Source organism: Carettochelys insculpta, chromosome 17, assembly GCF_033958435.1.
Source record: "Carettochelys insculpta isolate YL-2023 chromosome 17, ASM3395843v1, whole genome shotgun sequence".
NCBI lineage: Eukaryota > Metazoa > Chordata > Testudines > Carettochelyidae > Carettochelys > Carettochelys insculpta.
Window position 1 is genome coordinate 29,586,296 of NC_134153.1, and position 26,608 is coordinate 29,612,903.

Below are 26,608 nucleotides of genomic sequence, written 5' to 3' on the forward strand. Positions count from 1 at the left end.
CTGGCCCTATATCCAGCTTCTGTGAGTTGAAATACTTGACTTACAATCCATCGGCTCAAGGATGCGTGGTTGAAGGAAGTGGTGGCAGCTTTACCACATCATCAGTTGTGCCTCCAGCATCTGTTGTTCCACTCATTTCATTTCCTTCAATGGGTGTGTCTTTATTTTCTCCCCACTTGTCCCTGTGTATAATAATCTTAAAATATACACACCCAGCAACATTTATCTTCCTTGATAACCAGTCAGCTTTTTCTCAGAGCTGTCTTCATATTGAAACTGACCTGTTAAGAACACAGTGTATTAGAACATAAGTCAGACCAATAGTACATCTAGCCCAGTATCCTGTTTTCCAACAGTGCCTGGAGCCAGATGTTTCAAATGGAATTATTGAGGGAGCCACCTCATAGTATAGATTCCCAGCGTCAGGTTGGCAGAGGTTCAGAGACACCCAGCTATTATCTGCTGAGGGTGCCCATGCAGCTATCCTCTGGATGTCCCTAAACTTCTGATGCCCAAAGCTGGACTTCATAACCTTTTACAGACCTGTAAACTCCATTGTGTGAGCTCTGGTTCATGTATTTTGTGAAGGAGCAAATAACACTTGCTTTTCAGCATTTGTGATTTTATAAACCTTTATTATATACTCTGTCATTTCTTTTCTAAGATTAGCAATCTGCCTTTTAAAGGTTTCCTCATATCGAAGCGGTTCCTATACCCCAACCTGTTCTAATTTTAATACTTTTTTTGAGGTGGGGAAATGAATACTGCTTTCATTCCTTCCTACTATTCTGTTCTCTTTTAGACCTTATCAGTTTGTGTGTGTAAGTGGATTATATTTTCCAATCGCTTAAGTTTGGACTTAGAATTGAAAGTCATCTGCAGTTTTGTTGCCCAGTCACCCCACTTTTTTTTGAGATTGCATGAGTTACTTTGAGTCTCCACAGGCTGGATTGGATCAGCCATGAATTAATCTGCCCTTGGATTGAAACATAGCTCATATCTCTCTATTTTGTTAGAATGACAAATGATTATTATCATCAGGCAGTAAGGAAGAGCATTTACAAGGTCTAGATGTTATATAGATATCTAAATAGGTCTTGCATTTCACATAGATTGCTTTTGAGAGAATATATTAGCTGGGCTTGTTCTTGTAAAATGTTTTGTTCTTAAGAAATCTGTCTTTGTTCAGTTGTGTTCAAGACACTCTAAAGAATCCCATTCCCTGCTAAATTCAAGGCTGACTTTTAAAAAAACCTCTTCCGTTTTTCCCGCTTTGTAAATACAGGGTTTTCTTCATCTTATTACGTTTCTCTTTCCACTGAATTCTAAAGAGTGAGAAGAGTGCCCAGAGCCCCACTGCTTTAACCATAACCAAAGACAGTAAGGGCCAAGTCAAGCCTGTCTGTATCCAGTGCCCAGGTTCCTCTGTTTTACCAATGCTAATATTTTTGGAAAATAGGAAAAAATTGTGTGTGTGTGACTTCCACTGATCATAAAGCTTGGGTAATGAGTGTGAATGGAGAAGTCTCTAGCAGTTTGCTGTTGTCAAATAAGCCTGCTGGTTTTATTTAGCATGTATAGGTTTGTTGTGCCTTTTTTTACTAGATCAGGGTGGGCAATAGTTTTTGATGATAGGGGAAGGGGGGCATTCTAGGAATTTGATAAGTTGTCAAGGGCTGCACTATCATGATAGGGTGCATCTACGCTTGCATTCCTCTTTCAAAAGAGGTATGCAAATGAGGTAAATCAAAAATGCAAGTGAGGTATAAATTTGTCTATTTGCCACCTCATTTGCATATTCTAATTTCAAAATAGCTTCTTTTGAAAGAAGAAAGCCAGTGTAGATGCTGCTCTTTTTCAAAAGTAAACGCCATCTTCAAAAGAATCCTTCTTCCCATTAAATAAAGGGAAGAAGGATTCTTTCGAAGATGGGGTTTACTTTCGAAAGAGCAGCGTCTACGTTGGCTTTCTCCTTTCGAAATTAGAATATACAAATTTATACCTTTTTTTGCATTTTCTATTTACCTCATTTGCATACATCTTTCGAAAGAGGAATGCAAGTGTAGACGCACCCAGTATGAATGGAGGAGGTGCAGGATCTGGAATGGAAGTTGGATGCAAAGGGAACTCAGGGTAAAGGATTAGAATGCAGAGTGCGTTGTGGTGTGTGGGAAGGAGAATGTTGTGACCTGGGGTGGGGGTTAGGGGGCAGGGTCTGGGAGATGGTGTGGGCGCAAGATTTTCATTTGAAGGAGGGAGTGCAGGTTTTGGAAGGAGTTCATGACTTGGAGCAGAGGTGCAGGAGGGGATGCAGGGGTTTGGATTGTGACCTGGGGAAGGGCATTGGGGTACAGTCTGGGAGGGGTGTGGGTGCAGGAGTAGGAGTGCAGAGGATTGGAGGAAGGGAGGGGATGAAGTTTCAGGTGTATACCCTGGCCAGGAGGCACTTAGCTGGCTTACGGCCAGAACCTCAGCCAGGTGCCCTGCCTGCCATGCTCCCACATGCAGCTCAAAGCGGCTGGCTGCGAGGGGCCAGGCACACTTCTGTGCACCCCTTGTGGGACAGGGGCTCAGTGTGCTGCCTGTGCAAGGCAATTTCCATGAGATTGTGCTGGCAGCGCATGACCAACTCTACCCTTCTTCCCCCCTCCTGGCACACAGCCCGCAGAGACAGTACTACTTTTCAGCAGCGGATAGGGGTGCAGCAGCACAGACCCTGCCCAAGTCTCTGAGTGGGCTGCAGAACAGTGGCAGGGCAGATGCAGCCTGCAGGCCAGCCCTGTGCTAAAACATCTTTCTTTTGTGTACTAACAACATTGCCTAGTATCAGTACAGCTTTGGCAGTAGGGTTCATTCAACTACATTAAGGAAGTGTTTTTGTGTTGTTTTTTTTTTTTGTTTTTCCAGATACAGCAGACATGACTGAATAATTTTGTGTTAGAAATACTTGGTAGCAAATCACTTTAATCTACATTACAATCCATTATGTTCCTAACTACCACAGAGCCTGGAAATCCTTTTCTTTGTCTTCTTCACATTGAAAGACCAACTCTCACAAGGATACCTGTGTGGTGTTTGGAGATATAAAAATGGTTCAGTACTTCTGTGTTATTTGTAGGTTTCTCTTGATTCTTTCTCTCATCCTGTGTTCTGAAGTCAAAGTACAGCTCCAGAATTTGAAAATGACACATGCCAGGAACTGGTTCTGAAGTCAGAGCAGTTTAAAAATGTTTTGTGGTGGGGAAAGATGGTTTAAAAAGTCAAAATATCATACTGAACAGTGCTGGTGCTATTGGTTGAATTAATGCTATGTGATCTAAATCTCTTGGTCTGACTCTCAACTTGCAATGACCACTCTTTGATTAATTGGAGGTATCTATCTTAAGTTAAATCCCACCCTTTTTTGTTGGGAAGAAAAACCTTGCATTTCACCCGTGATTTACTACTGCAGTCATAAATATTTACCTGGGGCTCAGATGCTGCAGAGTCAAGGGCTGAGATTCTATGGTGATGAGCGCTCTCTATAAAAATTATGTAAAATAGACTTTCAAATGCCTTTTTTAACGAATGCTCTTTTAGAAACTATGTTTAGCTCATTAGACTCTCTCTCATTTATTGGGACCAAAGGTTCATTATTACGAACCCAAATCTCCATAAGTTAAAAACTTATTATTAAGACTTGTCCTGTCACCCAGTCTATGTGTCTCTTATTTGGGAAAAACTTTATTCCACTGGACAGCTTTAGGGATGGGATGTTAAGATCACAACCTTAAAAGCTTCAGGGAGCCATGTTAGTCTATTTCAGGAAAAACAACCAGGAGTCCTGTGACACCTTGAAGGCTAACATTTATTTGGGCCTAAGTTTTCATGGACTGGCACCCACTTCATCAGGTGCATAATAAAATTTTCACTCACTGATATTTTAAGATCTTCCTTTTTATTGTATTAAACCCACAGCTCACAATCCATTCCTTCTTGGACCCTTAATACATGTTTACTCCAAAACATTGATCTAAAATTAAGTAAAACTGACTTATGACAGCTTTTACCTCCTAAAAGAAGCAGATAGCTTAAAACCAAAAACAGGTATGATTCTGTAAATCTTTGGAATTATATAACAAATATATCTAGATTACTAGTATATTAGGAGTATCTGGCTACAGCTACGCTACCCAGATGTTTTAAAATGACAGCAGTTATTTCGAAATAACTGAGCTGTCGTCTATATTATGCACATGCTATTTTGAAATAGTGGATGCTTTATTTTGAAATTGGTAGCCCTCAAAGGTGGTGGCTACACTAACCCTGTTTCAAAATGCATTTTGTGTGTAGTTGTGTTATTTTGAAAAAGTGTTGTGGTGTAGCCATAGTCTCCAACTTTTGTAGTTTTCTGAAATCACTGAGGCTGCTTTCAGAGGCTTCTCTTCTGATGCTGTTGAACAAATAGCAGTCTGCCACTTTGGTTGTAAGCTAGCTTCCTGCCTACAGGAGAGAACACAGAATCCATGGTCTCCATTGTAGGTGTGGTCCCTCCCAGTTCTGTCTGAAGTACATGGACAAGGCAGCATAGAAGTTTGTGCTGCTGCTTCATCTGATCTGTGAAGTACAAAACGAGTTAAATGGCCTCAGTGTCTGGAGCTTTCAAACTATAATCTTTCCAAAGAATTAAATGGGTTTAAACACATTACAATACATGTGCACTTAATTTTGATTTTTTTTAATAAAGATCATCATAAAGCAGCCACTCACATCACTGAGTGTCCTAACACTTAAAATTCACAGCTAAGTTGTTTAAAAACTGAATGCTTATATAAACAGTGCACTGCATCATTTGACTGTAAGGACAAACAGATTTAACCACCATAATTGTTAAATGACTCCTTATAATCTTTTCCATCTCTGTCTCTGACTGCACATATGGAAAGAGCTGTTCTTTCTCACCCATCTCACAAATATTTGCATGTGCTCAAGCCTATTTCAGCTGATTGCTATTCTCTTTCAGGGGAATCTGAAGAGAAAAGCAAAGGACACTTATTGCTAGGGCTCACCTCAGTGGTTCTTAGCAATCTCAAAGCTGTGCTTGTTATTGCTTAATGAGTTGACGTGTACAGTAACTAGTACAGAAGTCCAAAGCCTAGTTGGTCTGAGTACTTCTTCCTACATATCTCACCCCCCAGCTCCACTCCAACTTGCCTCAAAGAAATTTATAGGTGCTTCAGGAAGTGGTATAAATTATTGCATCCACATTGAAATGCTACTCCATCTTATTATTCAGTACACTTTGCTTGGAGATAGTCTATAGTGGCTGAAGTTGTAAAACCATGTTCTTGTTTTATAATGCTCAATCATGGAGAAAATAGCAGTCTTTCTTTCCTTCCCTTTGGAAGGTTTGTCTTCCTTTCAAAGCAGATTCATATGATTGACACTTGAGTTGGCGTAACTGGAATCAAAGCAGTTACAGTCAGGCGTAGTGGTCAGGTTAGCAGCTCAAGTGTTGAATACCTCTGGGATAGCTAGCTGAGATGCAAAGCACCACCACAGAAGTGAGATGGGCTTTAATGTGGTGATGACCCTTTGGTGAGGGACAGTAAAACAGGAGACGTACTCAAGTGAAAACCTGAGTTAACTCTGCAGTGAAAATAAGCCCTGAGTGAGATAACTTATAAGTCTGTCTGTCTCTTCTGGAACAAATTTAGACAAACTTCGGTCCCAGTCCTACAATCAGCATGTGCGCATGGATCTCCTTGTTTAAAGAGAGCCAATGACATCAGCAGGTCCCTGCAGGTGTCTGCATTAGTGGATTTGGTTGCAGGATCAGAGTATGTGCTTATTTTGAGCAGAGAGCAAGACTGACCTGCAAAAAGAATTACAAATAAAACAAATTTGAATTTTTACTAAGCTCATCCTGATCTTTTTGTCTCAGTTCACAATTTGATAGTGCTCAGCAATGAAGTTATATAACCCATAGCCAATATTGTATCCTCTTGGATTTCTTGAGCAGAGCATGTAGGAGAGTAGTACTGCCTGAATCCATGTCATGCTCACAACAGATCCTCTGCACAGAGAGAGGAAAAAATAATCACTTACCGCTCTAACCTCTTCACTGGGGATGCTGCATATGTTTCAGCCTAGAGGCTCTGCTGTTTATATCACAGATGAAATCCTAACCCTAATGCTTTTGCCACTGACTTCACTGCTCTGGATTTCACCCTGGTCTTCCTTGTTCCTCAGTGAAGATCTGACTTGGAGGAGACCCTCTTCTGGATCAAGCCAAGGTATCCAGATGTACCTGGTATGTCCTTGTATTGATATGAGTAGAAGCATTATTTGAAGCATTGTTGAGACCCTGCTGCCAACACGGCTTAATGAAAGCTTTACAAACATCTTTTTAGCATATCCAAAAATGTTAGCAATGTAAGATTTGTGCTGTGCGGTCAACAAGTGAAAATATTTTCCAGTTCACTGTAAACACTGTTACAGTGTGATTTATTCTTGACAATACAGGAGTTTTCCTGTTGGCTGAAGTAGCATTGAAACCCAAACTTTGTTCAGATTCTCAGCCTGTTTTGGGAATTAGACTATGCTAGGAACTGTGCAGTTTCACACTTCTGTAAAGATGCGGCATGCATTCAGTTACATTACAGTGAATAGAAATAGAAAACTATTACTAGGTTGAATCTCAGCCTCTGCAGTGGTAGGATACAGTCCACACAGTCCTGACTTTATCTCACTAGGTTTGCACAGTGCCAAGTATTCAGTGGTCAATAAATAGTAATCGTCCCTGATATAGCTTGTACCGGCTGACACTATGGTAAATCTTAGGCATGTGGCCAAGAAGCCATTCATTTCATCTACTGATAGGTTAGCTGCAAAAGCATTAGGCAGGAACTCTGAAGTAAAAAATAAAGGACTTTATGGAGTTGTTCAGGAGCCGAAGGGTTAACTGAGCTGTTTTGCTTTTGATCTTGAGGAAGTAAGGGACACATTATCTCCTGTGGTTGGCTGATTACTCTGAAGTCTAAACAGGGCTGTGATGTTGCAATAACGTCTGCATGGGGAACACTTCTGGAAAACTGAAGAGCAGAATTTTCATAGCTGAGGAAGTGCTTGTAATTAGTGCTTGTTGTTCTTGCTGTGAATGTAACTCCAAATGGCTCCTGGCAGTTCCTTTGTATTCCTACTGACATGAGTGCCTTTCTCCACTTTCCTCTGTTGGAGCTGTGTGGAGGAGAATGGCACCAGCATCGACTGGGATATTTGGTCATGTCCAGTGAAATAAAGATACTTAATATTAAGCCAAAGCTTTAGCTGAGAGGAAATTGTGAAGTCTGACTGTCCCAGTAGTGTACTAGCACATAATTTGATAACTGCCTTTCATATAGTCCCATGAATGCCCAAATGCTATTTTCTGTCAAGATTTAGTAATGATAATGTATGGAGATACCCATCTCATAGAGGTGGAAGGGACCTTGGGAGGCTAAGTCCAGGCCCCTGCCCTCTTGACAGGGCCAACCACCATCCTTGACAGATTTTTTTTTTTTTTTTTTTTTTTTTAAAATCTATTTGCCTCGGACCCCTGAATGGCCACCTCAAGGCTTGAGCTCACAACTCTGGGCTTCAGCAGGCAAATGCTCAAACCACTGAGCTATTCCTCCCCGGTTTCTGTGTGACTCAACATAAACCATGGCCCGGCCTTGCGTTTCTTAGTAGGTACAGTTGTTTTTGCTGTGCTTGTTTGCTGTATTTAGCACAGCTGTGGTAGGTGTAACTTAAGGAGTGATGGAAGAACAAAGTAGTCTGGAAAAGATTTGATACTTTGATTTAAAAAAAAAAAAAAGCCTCCTTGAAATATATCTCAACTAACTTTGTGCAGCAGGATTTGCCCAAAGCTTCCTCTCACTCATTTACGTTCCCATTTCTCTTGCAACATCATTAGAGGACTTGTGCAACCTTCTAATTAATGATGTATCTTCATACTTTTGCCATATGAAATAGAACTTGTCTGGTTTTTGTAGCTGGGAATAAAGTTCTAAAACCAGGTTCAATTATATGACTGCCTGTTGCAGTTGTGCAGTGGGTTCTAACTGGGCCAAGGTGTTCAAGTCAACACAGATCTAATTTTGAAATGAAAGAGCCTTGGTGGTCACAGTTAACTAGTTGGGGCTGCTCCAGCCCGGGTGGGTCTGCCGCCTAGCCCAAGAGCACTGTGGGCAGGAGTGCTCCAGCCAGGCAAGACATACCCCTCTACTCTCCTCTCCACCCCCTGCTGCTCTCCCTCACGTTTGATCGGTCAGCCAAGTGGGATTTTATATCCCTAGCTGGGAAAGATGGAGATTCAGCACTTATGAAAGCAAGACCCCAGTGAAACAGAATGTATCTTGGTGTGATGCATACTTTCACACTCAGTTCTGTCAACATGTCCCTGTTTCTGACCTACACCCTCTGCTATATTCAAATTGAGAACTCCCACAGAGAGTGCTATGGGCAGTTTTTAATACACCTTATTCCTGAAGTAGCATTACTGTTCTAGTCCTGGGTTTCTGCTGAGCAGAGAACTATGGAATTTACTCATGCACAGTAAGCACATACATATGCCTTTGTTTTTACAACTAAAGGCTAAACCATGTCTTCAGTATAGCTTTTTTTTCTTTCGTGATGTACACACAGCATGGTCACTTAGGCACAGATGCACTCCAGCTGGGGAAAAACCTCATCAAACTATTTCTCCTAGAAGCGGGAAGAGGGAAAGAAAGCACTCTTAAAATGAGTGCTAGTATGTGTGGTGCAGGAAGTGAGTATAAGTATTAAAATTTCATTCAGACCATATTATGTCGTCTTATCAAAAGGACAAAATAGAGGGAGACTCTCTTTTTTTTTTTTTAAGTCTTAATTACTCTTCCCAATTGATAACATTTTATCCAAAATAGAAAATGAAAATAAACTGATTAATTTCATTGTCTGGTTCTCATTTACACAACCACAGAGGAATGTTTCACATTATCTGTCTGTGAAAATGTATTTCTATTCATACTAGAGTACATAAAATCTTTTATGGTGACAAGTATCAGAGAGGTAGCCGTGTTAGTCTGTAGCTTCGAAAACAACAAAACGTGTTGTGGCACCTTACAGACTAACAGATATTTTGGAGCATAAGCTTTCGTGGGCAAAGACCTGCTTCATCAGATGCATGAGAGAGGGTGGTTTCGGAGGGGTATTTAAAGAGTGGGGTCCCAGTAAAGGGGGAGGACCTTCTGACAGCTCTGGCCCTCCCCCTTTACTGGGACCCTACTCTTTAAATACCCCTCTGAAACCACACACACACCCCGCTCATGCATCTGATGAAGCCCATCTTTGCCCACAAAAGCTTATGCTCCAAAACATCTGTTAGTCTATAAGGTGCCACAGGACTTCTTGTTGTTCTGTAAAATCTTTTGAGTTTTTTAAATACAAAAGTTGCATTGAAATCTTTTTGACACAATTGACATGTGAAAGAAAATCTTTTAATTCCGACACAGCTAGTGTAAAAACCTTTTCCCAGCTGTAAAGTAATCAAACATTCCTATTTTTATACTTGAAGGTTTCTCTTCCTTTTTCTTTTCCATAGTATCTTCTTGTGAAATGGAATTATTTTCAGTTTATGAATAAGAGCATACAAACAAGCCTCATCTTTCAGAAATAGCCATGTAAAATGCTTGCACATATCTTGCATGTTACAACTGTATTCAATCTCTCAAATTACTCACCTCGCTGTATATTTTTTTCAAATACCTCTTTAATGGTTAATCCAAATCTTAGTCTCATTCCTATGGTTTTTGAACACCTCACAATCTTTAATGCCTCTCTTTAAAATATCCCCATAAAATAGAGAGGTATTTTTACATAATGTTGCCAATTGGAAACAGAGGCATAGGGACACTGTGACTTACCCCAGGTCACACAGGAAGTCTGTGATAGAGCAGAAACTTGAACACAGCTCTCCTAACTCTTGGGTTAGTGACCTAACCGCTAAGACATCCTCCCTCTCTATAGAATGGCTGCTCTCTCACTGCATCTTGCTTAATATATCTGCCTCCTACCTGCCATAGGATTGTTCAGGTTATTTAAATGCCAACAATAATGTGATCTGACTTCAGCCTTTGGTATCCTGGAGACTTCAGTCACGCAAAGAGTGGGCGTTAGTGATCATTGCAGTCTGTCTTTCTTTCTGGCCAATTAAACCAGTCAATTAAATTGTGGAACTTGACTTGCATACAAGATGTGAATAAATCTTTGGGAAGCCAGATTTAGTTTGCAGACTGACATGAGTGTGTGGAATAACTTTGCCTTAATAGTTTTGTTGAACACGTGTCAGATGCGGCAGTTCTCGTCTTATGCCCAAGCTACTGATGAGTAGTTGCCCTCAGATGAAAGTTCATATAGAATGCAAGAGATATGAAGACTGGGTGGTACATTCACACTTTATGGTGCTGTATAAACCATGCTCTTTGGTTTTGGTGTTTAAAATTTCCTGCCAGCTCATTGGTGATCGTTACAAAAATTAAAATTAGGTGAGAGCTGATGCAAAAAATCAACTTCACTGTTTTCTGTTTATATTGAGGGATAGGAGGACAGAGAAAAAGAGCAACAAATAGAGAAAAGTAAAAGTACTTCTGACTCTTCTTCCCTCCATTCGTAGAAAGATAGCTGCTTGATAACTCGGGCACCCCAAAGTACCCAACCACCTTCTCTCCTTTCAGATCAGGCCTGGTGGTGAAAGGTTCAGAGCACCGTCACTTTGTACCATCTCTTCTGCTTCTGCATCCACTTCAGGAAGAGAGATGGCTGTGTGGTTACTTGCACTTCTTTTTTTTTTTAGGCTTCATCAGTGACATACATATGTGCATAAGATTTTTATAATTTGCTATGTTACCTTTAACAGTATCGCATTTGCATTTGGACTTTAAGATATTGCATGTCTTTACTGGCATCATCTAAAATATGGATGAAAACTGGTTAAAAAACAAACAATAAATACTTGTGGATTGTTTTGGGTAAAAAATCAGTAAAAACTACAAATGAAGGATTTTGTGTATAAATAAAATAACACACCTCTGCCGTGTCTACACTAGCCCCAAACTTCGAAATGGCCATTTACATGGCCATTTCGAAGTTTACTAATGAAGCGCTGAAATGCATATTCAGTGCTTCATTAGCATGCAGGTGGCCGCGGTGCTTCGAAATTGACGCGGCTCGCCGCCGTGCGGCTCATCCAGACAGGGCTCCTTTTCGAAAGGACCCCGCCTACTTCGAAGTCCCCTTATTCCCGTCTGCTCATAGGAATAAGGGGACTTCGAAGTAGGCGGGGTACTTTCGAAAAGGAGCCCCATCTGGGCAAGCCGCATCAATTTCGAAGCGCTGCGGCCGCCCGCATGCTAATGAAGCTCTGAATATGCATTTCAGTGCTTCATTAGTAAACTTCAAAATGGCCATTTGCATGGCCATTTCGAAGTTTGGGGCTAGTGTAGACGTAGCCCTCGTGTCTATCTTGATAACATACTGCTTTAGCAATGCCTGTCCTGCATCATTGTGCAGACTTTGGGGATATGAATTGTAGAGCTCTCCAGAGAGTTGCACTACACCTGCCCTGTGTGGATGCTGCTGGCACAAATTAATTTACCTACTTCGTGTTAACATGGTCTTACTTGGAAGAGGACAATATCAATGTGAAGTAGGTCAGTGTTTCTCAGCCAGTGGTACGAGTGCCCTTGGGAGGTACACCAAGGTCTTCAAGAGGTACACTCCTCTAGATATATGTCTAGGTTTACTACAGGCTACATAAAAACACTGGTAAAATCAGTACAGTCTAGAAGTTAATTTAGACGATGACTTGTTTTTACTGCTTCCTATGCCTTATGCTGAAATATAAATGCAATATTTCTATTGCAATTCATTTATTTGATAATAAGATGGTAGAAAGTCAGCGAGTTTTCAGTAGTAGTCTTCTGTGACATTTTTGCATCTTTTTGTAAGTAAGTAGTTTGAGTGAGGTGTAACTTGGCGGCCTGCAAAACAGATCTGACTCCTAAAAAGGGTACAGTGATCTGTAAAGGCTGAATGACACTTATTTCAAGAAAAAACAATGAGAAGTCCTGTGGCACTTTATAGACTGACAGATTTATTGGACCATAAGCTTTCATGGGCAAAGATCCACTTCATCAGATGCATGAATCTAACTACGTGGATCTTTGCCCACAAAAGCTTATGATCCAATAAATCTGTTAGCCTATAAGGTGCCAAAGGACTTCTCATTGTTTTTACAGATACGGACTAACATGGCTATACCCCCCGATACTCCATGCTACTCCATGTTTCAAGACCTCAGGTTACCTTGTTCTCAGCCAGTGGTACGCATACCCTTAGAGGTACACGAGAGAAGTCTTAGGGTACGTATTATTTTTTAAAGGGGTACTTTATTTTAAAAAAAAAAAAGGTTGAGAAACACTTAACTAGGCAGCTTTTAGTTCACGCCCTTTGGTAAGGTACAGTTCGAATCCTCATAGTCTTCTCTGGAGTGCAGTGTGAGCAAGACCTTTGAGCGATTGGTTTTAGTTCCTCCAGAGTCTGTGTGGCCCATCCCAGAGGATTCAAAGAAAAAAGTCGGGGGGGGAAGGGTGTTAAAAGCAAAAAAAAAAAAAATTTTTTTTTTTTTTTTTTTTGCAAGTAGCTCTTTCTCCCTTTATAAATGCCCCCTCATCAAGGTTCTGTGCAATATTATTTCCTTGATATCCCCCCCCCCACACACTTCCTTCTCTGCTGCACAGTGATGGGAAGTACGGGGGGCGGGGTGTATTCAAATCTAGAAGTTCAGCTCCTATGGTTTATTTCCTTTATTGAAAAGAGAGTTACCAGGAATTGTATCAAAATTCTGTGCTACAAAAGTACCTGGTTTCTTTCTTTATCCCATTGTATCTGACTGGGGCAGAATCCTGAGGATGCTGGAGCTCTAACTAGAGGGTCATATTAGTTTCTAGAAGTTAGGTGGTTACAAGACCATAGGCCTCATCCTGCTCTAATAACATTTACTGTTAAAATCTGCCTTGACTGTAGTGAGAGCAAGATTCAGCTTTTATATACCCCACAGTTCATTCCTCTCTTTCATGCTTGTGAGGATTGTCGGTCACCTGCTGAGTCTGCTTAATGAACGGGGTATCTAGAAGCAGAGGATTCTTGGTGTCTGTTTGTCTCTAGCCTGGAGAGTAGTTGGAGCTTTTAGACTGGAGATGCTGGATTTCCTTCTCTTCTCCACTTAAGAAAAAACACTTCAGGAGTGTTGCCATGCTGCTCCTTAGTTTAAGAAGTTCCTATTTTGATTGGTAGGATATTCTACCTTGTTTGCCCTGAAATTTTGATCACTAGTTTCTTGTTGTACTCTGTTAGTGAATCTAGAAAATGGATGATTTGAGTTTCAAATGAAACATAAATTATGATTCTAATTTTGAGGCTTGTTAGCTCCTGTGTAGGGTTTTCTGTGTTCCCAGCTCACAGCTAACGCCAACATTTATCGTGACACAGTGATGTGAAAATCTTGCATCTTGTGATTAAGTTTAAGGAACTGAGGTGTTTGTCCCAACCATCACTTAAAGTGTACCAGACCCCACCTCCTCTTAAATAACCAATCTGAACTGGAGAAGACCACAAATAAACAGGTCCAGATAGATCCATGGCATGTTTTTTTGCATTAGATGGTAAAAGCATCTAACAAGTTTTTTAAAAATAGTGTCTACTGTTTTCATTAAGGCCAGATAGTTTCCTTGGGACGTCATATTATTTGAAAATATAAACCCACTTTCTTTTTTTGTCTTTTCTTTTTGAGCAAACATTTTATTCCACCCACTGTTTCTAAGGGAACAGAATTTGCATGATCTGCCACTTAAAATCCAGAGAACTGTCCCGTCTCAGACAATTTAAGGAGAATCAGAAAATGGGTACATAGAATGTGTTTTGTGAATTATAATAATTCAAAAGCACTTCTGTGGTACCTTTCATTTGAGTATCAAACATTTTACAAGCGTTTAATGAGCTGAACCTTGTAACACCTCTCTCAAGTAAGAATTGGTGGGCCTGTTCCACAGTTGGGGAAATTAAGACCCTGGGACATTCAGCAACTTATCCAAAGTCTATCCCAGTCCAGTTTGTTATCCACAAATCCATATTTCAGCTTGTAAAAGTGCCATTTAAGTGTACTGATTCCTCTTAGGCCTCCAGCCACGTGCAGAGATCTGGAAAACAGCTACATCTTCCGCCTCCTTCTGGTGCTGCTGTTTTCGTCTGATTAGTCTCTTTTCTACCCTCAGTCCTGCCTTTGCTTAAGGCTGTATGGTCCATGATACTGCACGTAATTCTGTTGTCCCTTCTGAAATCATCTCCTTCCCATCTAGAGCTTCAACCACTCTCCTCACCAAGTGCATCTCTTATCTCTATACCAATCCCACATAATAGAAATTCAGAAACATGGCGCAGTCTCATAAGTAATTTAGAAACCCAAAGTATAACCATGGCAGTTATAGTATTTTTTTTTTTTTTTTTTTTTTACCTGAAGAACTCAGGCTTATAAATGCTTCTCAAAAGGCCTGCGAGTACAGAAGCATTACTATTACTTTAAAGCTGGTTAAACTGAAGTGTGTAATATTTAGATGACATTTTCATGGCTGCAGAAAGAGTCTAGCTATCTGGAGTCCTAGATGCCAGTCTCCCTCCCTCTGCTACCAATCTTACTTCCTCCTTTATACATCTGGTTTTGTCAACATGCATGAGGGCCTTGCTACTGCCTTTCTGCTCCTTCTCACTCTTGTACTTATCGGAAGCTGTCTGAATCTCTTCTTTGTGACATACACTTCTTAACAGTTAAAAACTAGCCACAATCTGCCCAGAACTAATTTTATAAATGGGATCACAGTTAGGCTGATAGATAATCTTCCTCTGTAACCAAGTCACTTTGTTCACTTTAAAGAGCTTGCATAACTGCTAAATGTTAAGGTGCACGATTTTTTTTCTTTCTGCTGTAATATATGTCCGACTTTTTACTACAGTACATCATTATAAACTGATGCCTATCAAGGTAAAGTGGGGGTGGGGGTTGTTTTTGTCCTCAGTGCCATGACTGATACAATTCCTTGAGCTTCATGTATGCAGTGAAAATTTTAAGTTTAATCCTTTTCAGTGTAACCTCCCAGGATTCTTTCAGCAACTGAGATAGAATCTTCTTGCTTCAAGTCATTCTTAGAATACAGTAGAACCCCAAAATACTTGCATTCAAGTTGTGCAAATCTTGGGTTAACGCGACTTAGTGGTGGGAGCTGGCGCCTGTCTCTGGGCTGCGTCCTACTCTGGGGAGCTCGGAAACTGACCAGTGCAGCAGTGCTAGTCAGTTTCCCAACTTCTGTGATTGGCTGCAGCTAGGAGCCAGACACCAGCTGCCTGCCACTCTGGGAAGCTGGGAAACTGACCACTGCAGCACCAGTCAGTTTCATGACCCCTGTGAATGGCCTCAGCTGGAGAGCCTGACTCTGGGCTGCTTCTACAAACAGGAGCAGCTGCCGCCTCTGACAGAAGTGGGGAGACCACTTCTGTAAGGCGTGGTGAGAGTCAGGCTGCTGCCCTGGCAGGAGCTGGGAAACTGCCAGCACAGCAGTGCTGATCAGTTTCCTGTATCCTGTGAGTGGCAAGGATCTGGGTGCCAGGCTCCAGCTCCCTACCAGTCATAGGAGATGGGAAAACTGTCCAGCGCTGCTGTGCTGGTCAGTTTCCTGGTTCCCCCTAGTAATGTGAAATTTGACTTATGCGGGGTTTTGCAGGTGTGCAGCCACCGTGTAAATCGTTCTACTGTAATGCTGTATCATAGTATATCAGCCTGCCTCTCCCTGCCAAAGAATGACTCTGAACGCCATTGTGAGTCAAGAAGAAGGCCTGGCTGCAAGGGATCTGAAGGAAAGATGAACTTATCAAGTGTGTCCAGTGGGGCAATTTTTGGGCATGTGGTTTTGGAAAATATTTTTTTCCTGTGCTTATAGGAGGTGGAATTAAAGGAACTGGAGTCTAAAACCAGACTGTCCACAAAAGAGGTGATAGCACATGCAGCAATTGTATAATTTCCCTAAAGTTTCTTCAGGATGCTGGTTAAGATAGGTGGAAATCATATCGAGGAGCCAGTGGAATTCAGTTTTCATGCCCTTCCTGTGACACTGGTTTCTGTAGTGTGGGTACCTGAGCTGGAATGAGATGACAGAACTCACTCCAGGCAAGCCAACAAGTAGGAGTCAGTAGTGACCCCTGGATGCGTTCCTCTGAAAAAGAGGGGTTTACGTCATTCTTTTGGGGAAAAAAGGTGTGTTTTTTTTAAATGAAGCCCATCAACACTGCCGTTTTTTTTTAAATCTCTTCCGAAAAAGCGATTGGACAAGATTATGCAAATGATGCACAATATTTGTAAATGAGTGCTTCATTTGCATTTTTGATTTCCCTCATTTTCATTTCTCTTTCAAAAGAGGAAGGTAGTATATGCGTAGCCTTATTTAGTGAATGCTATCCTATTAGCCAAAGTTACTTTTTGTGCACCTATCATTCATCCCATACCTCCACCAAGAGTGTGCTCCATTCTAAGTAACCCCCTGTTCTGCTTCTGTAGGGAGCTCTCCCTCCATCTTTGGGTGAGTTTGGCTAAATGTTTTCTCCTTGTTTTCCCCCTTAATTGCTACTAAACAGCTGTCTGCTTCCCACTTGTTTCCCTCTGCCTGTTGGTCTCTGTCATATGGCAGTATTCTGGCCTTGCCACTAAATATCCCTCCTTTCTCTCCCCTCAGCCCCGTCCTATATCAGAAAGTGACAGAAAAGCTGGGAGGAACTTGATGGTTCAGAGGCAGGATTAGTCCTAGTGGCCAGAAACACCACTGTTGTTGTACCTGAAAAATCAGCCAGTCTGCAGAGTTGCTTCCTCCAGAAGAGCTATGGAGTTAGGACTGTAAGCATGTCTTTCTTTTTGAGGAGCATTTCCTTGATTTCCTGTGCACTGGGATGGAATAGATGGATGGTGTTACCCATCCTCTTCAGTATATGTTTTGTGGTGTTTGCTTCTCAGGATAGGTCACAAATTCTGAATTGCACAGAGAATTCCTTTCTAAGCTTGACTCAGGTGTTTACTGTTTGGCCCTGCCAATAATTCCAGCAGGAGCTTGCCAATAATAAATGTCAGATTTAAATGGAAAGCAAGTGGACTTGCTTGGAACGGAGTCCCGATGCGAAGATAGAGAACATTTCCTTCCCTTATTCCCTCCCATTTAAAAAAAATAAATAAATAAAAGGTAATCTTGCTACTGTCTGAGTAAAAGAGACTAGTTTCACTAGCATGGCCACCTACAAATATTGTACAACATTGGAATCAAGGGAACTAGCTGCCATAAAATATGACACCACATCAATGTAAAAATCAAATGCAGTATAAAATAAGTATGTTTATGCAGTTGTACATATAGCAGTGTTTGTGATAATTTTTCTAGTGATTTAGCCCATTTTTCAAATGTAAATGGGTGGTGGTTTTCTTCAGCAACTGCTTTAAGAATCCCAGAGGAAGGTCCTGTGGAATAAAACCCCAGCAGTTTCCAAATTGGTTGGGCTTCCAGTCAGCAACCTTATTGAAGAATTGTGAGATTGGTATGTACTGCCATGGAAAAGTGTGCTTTTGTTTTTTGGTTTTTTTTGTTTTGTTTATAACAAGAAATCCCTTCTTGGCAGTTCTGCGCTGTAAACATACCTGCCCAGAATTTGCTGAACAATTGCTGCCAGGCTTTAAGTATGCTGGGACTTTGGAATACTCTCCTGCTTGTGTTGCTCAAAACTCTTACTTGATTAGAGCAGCAGCACTAAAATCCTGAAATATCCCATCACTCTGTCAGCAGTGAGAGTTGAAGTTTTATTGGCATATTATTTTGTTAGCATTTGTGCTAAAAGTAAATGAATGTTTTGAGGGTCTTTGAGCCAGGTTTGGACAGGAAAAAGAATGAGTTTGTCTTTTGCTCTAGACACAGGGTTATGTCTACACTAGAAACCAAGTCAAACAATATTAGGCTGACTTGCAGCCATCACAGTAATTATTTTGGGGGCTCGTGTCTGTGCTACTTCACTGGGTCCACTTCCTCAAGAGAAGCACTTCCACTGACCCAAGAGGGGTAGTTAGAGAGAACTGAGAACCTGATCTATAAGCTCTGCTGGGACCCTTACTGCACTGAAGATGTCTAACAAGCTGGCACTTCCCTTGTCTACCCAACCCCCTCTAGGAGTGGGAGGCAAGTTGCCTGGTGCTTCTTGCCACCTCCCACCACCATTTACTCCCCACTGGGTGCTGAGCAGCTTACAAGGTAGCCAACCTTCTCAGCTGGGTGCAGCCCCACAGCTCTTCACAGAAACAGGGGACAGCTGTCTAGCTTTCACACTGATTTCATGCCTTCAGCCATGAAATTGACAAGACAGCCAAACTAAGTAAGGAAGTGTCAGCACAAATGCTGTATCACCCTAATTACACTGGTATAAGCCCTACACCTTTCACAAAGGTGGAGCTATTATTTAGGTGTAGTAGGGTGCTCACATTGGCGGCAGCAAGGCATGGGTATAATCAGATTGACACACACTGCTGAACTGTGCAGTGTAAACCAGGCCTAAGTTCTAGACAACGGATTCTCTATCCGATTCTGAAAAAGTCGCTAATCTGTTGTGCTTCAGTGGCCCCATCTTTATATTGAGTGTAATAGCTGCTTTACAGAGGAGATGTGAGGATTATACATTTGTGAAGAGTTCTGGGATTCCGAGACATAAGTCACAGTGGAGATGCCATCATCAGAAATCCAATGGAGCTACTATACATGTTATTGTAAGTTTGGAGTTGCTGATTTATTCTGTCTTACTGAATCAAAGCCAGCAGCAGTGCATTCTAGTTAATAAATGGGTGTCCTGAAGAGAGCTACTTACCAGGTTAGTGGCCTTAAAGAGTGCACCTAGAATAAGGAAGTGTGTGAGGGTGAATTCTTGTGGATGCATTGCATATATTTTTACTTACAAACAACATCACATGCCTTGCAATCCCTAAAGAAACCGATGACAGTGAGGTGGCTTTCCAGATCAGGTCAACGCAACTGTGTTTCAAACATTGGCTACTTTTAAAATCTTCCTCTTTAAAAATAGGTTTTAAAAAAACCTTGTTTTACCTCTGTTTTTCCTGTGTTTGGCCATCTATTTGTTCTGACGATTTAAATGGATTTTGTTAGATAGCATTGTACAATACCACAAGCACCAGTCAGATGGGAGAAAGCACTTCTGAAAATAAAATTATTGAATTATTGTATTTGTCTAAACTTTATTCTCCTGCTGTATGAATAACCCTGATCTGTGTAGCGTGGCTTCTGCCTGGTTATGCATATCGTGAAGGGTTGTCAGAGGCAGCTTTCTTGACTAATCTCTTCTTGAAGACAGTTACAAATTTTTGTGGTGTTTTGGCTCTAAAAGGAGAGATGTTTTCTGCTGCTGAAAACTGAGAAAGAAGGTTCATAGCCTTCTCTTATTGTCTGCTTTTGCCTTGTTCTGTGTCAGACAGCCCACTCACCATGTGGCTAGAGGTAGTGTACTTCAGTTCTTTAAAGGCCTCTTCTCCAGTATTAAATACTGCTGGAGGTAGCATGACCTACCTGTTAGAGCCAGAAGACCAAACATAATTATAACAGAAAGAAAGCCATGCTAGTCCATATACTATCAAAAAAAAAAAAAGCAGTAAAGTAGCACTTTATAGACTAACAAAATAGTTTTATTAGGTGAGCTTCCGTGGGACAGACCCACTTCTTCAGACCATAGCCAGACCAGAACAGACTGTTCTGGTCTGGCTATGGTCTGAAGAAGTGGGTCTGTCCCACGGAAGCTCACCTAATAAAACTATTTTGTTAGTCTATAAAGCGCTACTTTACTGCTTTTTTTTTTTCTGTAATTATAACAATGTTTGTAAAGCATTGCAGAATTGTTGGTGCATAGGCTCTATAAAGTGCAGCTGCTGCTATCTTGAGGTAATTTGTCTCAACACAGTGTTGTATTAAATTAACACCATCGGATCTTTCAGTGCTGAGATTGTGTTCCTATGTTTGGTGAAGGACATTTTAAAAAAATAAATACAAAGCTGGGTCAGGGAGTCATGACTTGACACACATTTCCCTCCTGATGTTATTTCTTCCTTTCCTCTTCTGCTTACAGATTCTCACAAACACAAAGATAAACACAAAGACCGAGAACACCGGCACAAAGAGCACAAGAAAGACAAGGAAAAAGACCGGGAAAAGTCTAAGCACAGCAATAGGTGAGGAAAATCAATCAGCAGGTCACTGTTGCCAAAACCATTGCTCACCTACAGTCAAGGCTTGGAGAGTTAACATGGCAATTACAAATAGCAGTACTCTGCATATTAGGTGCTTTAAAAGCATGCTCACAGATAAGTGCATGCATTTCTACATGAAAAGTTTTAAATCATGTAATTTTAAAAATTAAGATGTGTGTTCATATAGATTAGTATAATTAAAAATCAGTTGAGAAAATGACTGTAACTGCCAACTATGGGAACTGTAGCTTAATCCTATTGATACTTCGATTTTTTTGTGGTATTGTGTATTTATTGTTAATAGCATCATTAAATTATGCATCTTAGATGTTCAGAAATGGCAGACACTTTCGTCTGTTGCAACCAATTTAATATTGCTAGCTTACTTCTTGATCTTCTTGTTTTTTATTTTTGTTATTAAATCATACAGCAGTGTTGTATAGTTTTGTTTATGTACTTCTTTATAGTAAATATCTTACCATTTAATCTCCTTGGGATTTTAAGCCTATTTGCAAGAAAAATAGTTTACGAGACTTACCAGTTTCAACAGAAAAAATTGTTAAAAACCTTGTGCATGACTACTCCATGTTGTTGCTCTCATATTGGCAACACAATATCTTTGTGTGCATTCTTGGTCCCACATTTCCAAAAGATTTTCACTTACTTTAAAAAGTAAAAAAATCTTTTGCAAACTTAGTAAAGCGCATGCCCTTCAATTACATGCTAATGTATTTGTTGTATTAGAAGTTTCAAGCTCACTTATATTTTGAGCCCCTTTCCATAGGGTAAAAAATGGTGGAAAAATCTTCCACTGGTTCTAAATTTCATATTTTGGCAGCTAAAAGTTTAGGGAATGGAATTGATGGATTATAATGGTGGTAATGAAAGTGATTGCTCCATGAGGGTTGGCCCTTTCATGAGTTAGGGGAAAAAAATCTCTCATTAAATACTATCTTACTCTACAAGTACTTCCATTGAAGTCAGTGGGACTGCTCATGGTATGTGGGCTGTCTCTTGTGATAACAGGCAACATAGTGTCTTCTGTTACATCTACAGCCTTCAGGCACTCTTGCCTTGTTCTTGTCCTGAGGGCAAAACTTCACAGCTCTTGCAAAAAAAAAAAAAAAAAAGTCAGTGAATTCTTTAACAGATACACATGGTGTATATGAGGCTTGTGGTTTTGAAAAGCCTGGCACATCTGGCTGTGCATGTACAACAGATTTTTGCTTGTTTGGCAAATGTTTACCTAATATTGTTGTTCTCCTTTCCTATGCATAAGTGGTCTGCAAGGCTCATAAACGGAGGCTCATAAACTTCCCTTTGGCAGTTTACTTCCCCAGTCTGTGCACACAAGTCTCAGGTGTGTGTGCTTGCATTTTCAGCCTTTTCAAAAGATGTCCCTGAAAGTGACATATCAGGGCTGTTGTATCAGTCTCACTCAGGAGTATCAGCCTGCAATCATGATAATGTCTATCTCAATCTCACTCCACACACACGCACACAGAGAGAGAGAGAGAGAGAGAAGGAGGGAGAGAACATTTCAACAGGACTTTTTATTGAGGAACACTGGGAAAACACCTGACTCTACCTCAGCCACACTGTCACGTGCAGCATAGCAGCTGCTCACTGAGTCAAATATTATTTTTAAAGTAGACTTGACTGACTAGTGGAAATGATGGACTTTATTGTGCAATCCTTTCTCTCCTATATTTTCTTAATAATATTCACCAAAATAATTCCATAAATATAAACCCTGCCTATATAAATCCCAGAATAAATAATCCCTCCCTTATAAAGTGAGTTCAGAATGGGGGCCACAGTTTAGAAGAGTGATCAGTGGTGAGGAAAACTATTGGGGGAAAATTGATGGACTTTATTATTATTAATTATTTGAAAAAAAGCCGGTCCTTGGTAGATGAAAAGTGAGGAAACTTCCAAGTGCAGGGAGACCTAACAGAAGGCATGAATTTACTGTGAGGAGGAGTCTGAGCAGAAAAATCAGAGGATTGGGAGGAAATGGAGAAGCAAGATAAGTAGGGGGAAACTGTGCTGTGATGTAGCGCTTTTGGGACAAGGATGAAGGCGTCTGAACCTGAAGAATGAAAGTCTGCTTGAGATGGGGACTCAAGGAAGATGGCAATAGGGTCAGCAGTGAGAGCAGAAGATACAAAAACTCTTTAGGTGTGTCTACACTACAGAGTTCTGTTGACAGGTATTTCCTGACAGAATGTCTGTCTATAGAACATGTCCACTCCTAATAAAGGTGCCCCATGCTGATGCTGTCTGTTGAAACAGAGAGGCCAGACTGCCCAGCCCTCTGACAGAACAGCCAACTGGAAGCTCTGTAAACAGGGTTGGCTGATGAACTGGAATCTCTCTCTCTGTCAACAGAGCATCTACGCTATTTTTCTGTCGACAGAGGTGCTATGCCTCAAACTTTCCAGACATAACCCTGCCAGGGAAAAGGTTGCATTCTGTTGACAGATTCTACACAGAATGCACTTGTAGTGTGGATGCTCCCTAGTTATGTCAACAGAAGGCCTCTTCTGTCGACAAAACTCTGTAGTGTAGATGCAGCTTTTGAGAAGTTGAAACCTCTGCCCAAAAACAAGTATTCATTGGTTTTGGAATTGTCCTAATTTACCTAAAACTGGGGTTATTTAAACAATATTGACAATCCTTGATGATTTGTTTGATTTACTGACTGGATGTGAACTGGCAGATTCATTTTAAGTACCTTTCATTGTCTCTCTTACTGTGAATTTGTAGCTCAGTGGTATAATTTGTCCACAGAGGTTTACGCCCAGTTCTGCGGTATGGTGGTACACTTCTGAAAATGCAAGTACGAAATTGCAGATTAGCTGAAAACTTTGCTAGTATAGGTTCATCTGGATGTAATCACAACTTTCTAACAGCACTGCTATATGTCTGATACTGTAACTTCTGTACTAAACCTGTTGGCTTAAAATAAAAACTGCCTAGTAGTTAGCCTTTACTTGAATTCCAACTAATATCGGTTGTGACACCAGAGTGCTGTTTGCAACTAGCTTTGATGCTTAATAGAAAATTCCCAGCCAAGGTACCACAAGCTAATTACAATTGAGACAATGAGGGGGAAATATGGATGCTTTAGATGAAACTTCTTTCCCTGCTGGCGATCTGAAGTTGGAATGGAAAAGGCACTGGAAGTGGAGGAAGAGGGTTATTTAATGTATATAAATGGCACCTGGAGAACACAATGTTAAAATACTCAAAGCTGCTGTGGTTTGACGAAGGAAGCTGTGTATGTGCATGTCTGCCATCCTTTGGAAACAACTTTCCACTTCTGGCTTTCCATCTGATCGCAGCATAAGCGGCTGCTGCCAGGTGCATGTTCTTCCCTCCCCTGCCTCCACCTGTTTTGTTTGTTTGTTTTTCCAAAAAACAAAAACAAAACACCTTCATCACATTTTCCCCCGGGCAGCTCAATTAGGGAGGTCTGCTGGAGCATTCAAGGAGACAGATTCCATTTCTGACTTCCTTTCATTTCCTTTGTTTTTCCCTGGCCTCCCCAAAACCCTCTGAGAGAGTGTTTGTAGAACCCCCTAAACAGAGAGGCAGGAAACAGAGTTGATGTGTGCTTTGCGGCATTAGCTGATCTCTCTCTTACCTGCGTGTTCGGTTAATTTCTTACTTCCTCCAAGAGATCTGACCAATTCCTGCTGCATTACAAATATGACTTAGTTGCAGCAAGACTATATTGGTTTAATAGGTCTGTCTAATCATAAATGTTGTACCAGTATAACTACATCTTTTTTTTTGGGGGGTGACCTTTTTTACTGAAACAATTACATTGGTCCTCCCTTAAGACAGTATAATGTATTCATGAATGGAAAGGTTGGGCATTGCTGTAGCAGTATAAGGCCTCAGACTTCATATTGATCCCCTTCAGTGTGTTTTGTGGTCTGACTTCTGGGTTTTAATCTGTCAAGCTCTGCAGGGTAACATGCAGTTGAGATAACAAAAGCACAGATACAGGGAACTGTAAGGAAGTGGGATACATGTCTTAATCCTGTGGCTGCATCACATAACCTCTTTCTGTAAAGAGGGGATCGAGCAGTGTGTAAAGTCAGAAAAGGCCAGAAAAAGATTCTCGCATCTTAACAATGTGATACATCCAGTCTAATGAGAGTTTTAGGCATCCTTGTGAGCTGTGTCCCTATGGAAGGCTGAGACCTATTCTTCAGGTTATGCGTGGTGCCCTGAAGGAGATACCAGGTGGCCCTCTAACTGTTACACTTGCCAAACTGAAGCGTTTCGCCTGCAGGCTTGCCTAGATAGCTTTGACCAGAGGTTCTAACACTTCGTTGCACCTCAGCCTCATCCTGACAACAACATTTATACGTGACCCTGGGTGAGGAGAGGGGGGACCTGAGCCCCACTACCACAGGCTGGGGAGGGGCACGGACTTCAGCTTCAGCGGTAGGTCCTAGCAAGAATAATACTAGCCCTGGTGACCCCATTAAAATGGGGTCATGAACCACTTTGAGAACTGCTGCCCTAGCCTGTTCAACACCCGTACCAGGCCTGTTCGCTTGCTGAACTGGAAACATTTGGGGAAGCTGTGCCTCTTGGAAAGAGGATTGCTGGCTGAAGTCTGCAACCTCAGCATGTTCCCAAACAACACGCACTGCTCATTACCACCGGTATAAATCAGGCTCCTCCAGGTAGGCAGGATGGTATGAGCCTGCTTCTGTTATTGAGTGTGTCAGATTTCAGACTTTCTCATCTGTCTATAAAATCAGAGCTATGTTTTGGTGCCCAGAGAACGTGTAGGTGTGGCGTGCAATCAGTTTATGAATGGGAGAAAAAAATCCATTCTCCTTTTTGCCTCCAAGAAAGTGGTAGGTGGAATTTTGGTTTCTTAGGGAAGCTTCTGGTAGCCTTGTAAGAGGGGTGTGAAATGTCAGAATTTTATCACCTACGTCCCTGTTGCTTTGAAATAGGCTTTGGAGGCTAACGGCCAGGACACTTAGGATCTTGGAGCTGTCCCTTCCCATCCTGCTTCATACTGAAGAACAATGAGAGGTGACTGTCAAAGATATTGGAAGTTGAGATATAATTTGTCTTGCCACAAAGCCAAGGCACAAAGGCTAGTCTTATGGTAAAGACCCAGGACTGAGGGTCAGAAGTTGAGATTTACTTGGCAGAGAGCAAGTAATTCAAACCAACAATTTCAGAAGTGGCAACTGATTGAGCTTGGGGTATCTCAGTTTTTGGTTGCCCAGTTGCAGACCTTGGGAACAAGAGAAGTGGAAGTCATGGGCGTACATTCCTCACTTCTGAAAATGGGGCCTGCAGTTCTGGAATCTCAAGTTTGACGTCCTGAAGCCATGGGATATGCTTGAAAATATTGATCTTTTATCTCCAGTCCTTTGTCACTTGTGAAATTGGGACAAAGCCATTTCCTTGCCTCACTGACTTGAATTCAAGGTTTAAAATACATTGCGAATCATGAATGCAAACTGCTGTAAAAGCTGGTGAAATATTTGCCTGAATTCTGGGAGCCATGCATTTGCAGGTAGGACTTCAAAAACAAGCATGTAGATGAATGTGGGCTGACAAGAATCTGCCATTCGGAAACTAGACCACAAGTCTAAGTTTAAGACCAAGGTTGTGTCTACACTGGCCCCTCCCTTTCGAAAGGGGCTTGTTAATGACGCACTGACATTTGCTTTTAGAAAGAATGGGCTTTCGAAATCGAGGGTCGTTTTTAAAAGCCCCTCTACACAGGTGGCAGCGTTCTGAAAGCGGCACTTTTGAATTGCATGCGACCGCTGCATATTCGTGTCAGCACCTCATTAGCATCTTTTGAACTCCCCCATTAACTTGCACCTTTCGAAAAGGAAGGGCCAGTTTAGACACAGCCCTGCCGTGGTAGGTAAATGACTGTATAACCCTTCTCACCTGAGTGGCACATCCACATGTCTGTCTTCTAAACTTACAAGGCCCCTGCTGGAATAGTTTTCATCTGTTGTCCCTGGACTCTTCCTTTATACTTACACTTTTATAATCATGAAATTGGGGCTCACGAAGAATGTGAGACTCATTAGCTTGTCTCCTTTTTCTTTTTACCTCTACAATATTTCCCCTTTTGTCCAAAATAAAGTGTCAGTGAATGTTTTCTTTCTTGAAACTAAACTGACATATTTTTAATGGCTAAAGTCTGAACTCCTTAGCTTTAGG

General features: G+C 41.2%; 1 protein-coding gene across 1 annotated transcript in view; it reads left to right on the plus strand.

Moving 5' to 3' along the window:
• The window catches only part of TOP1 (DNA topoisomerase I), a 77,541-nt gene that overhangs the window by 18,144 nt on the left and 32,789 nt on the right, over positions 1–26,608 (plus strand). The window contains exon 3 of the mRNA XM_075011627.1: positions 20,263–20,365. Within this exon, the coding sequence (XP_074867728.1) occupies positions 20,263–20,365 (103 nt within the window). The remainder of the gene's footprint in view (positions 1–20,262; positions 20,366–26,608) is intronic.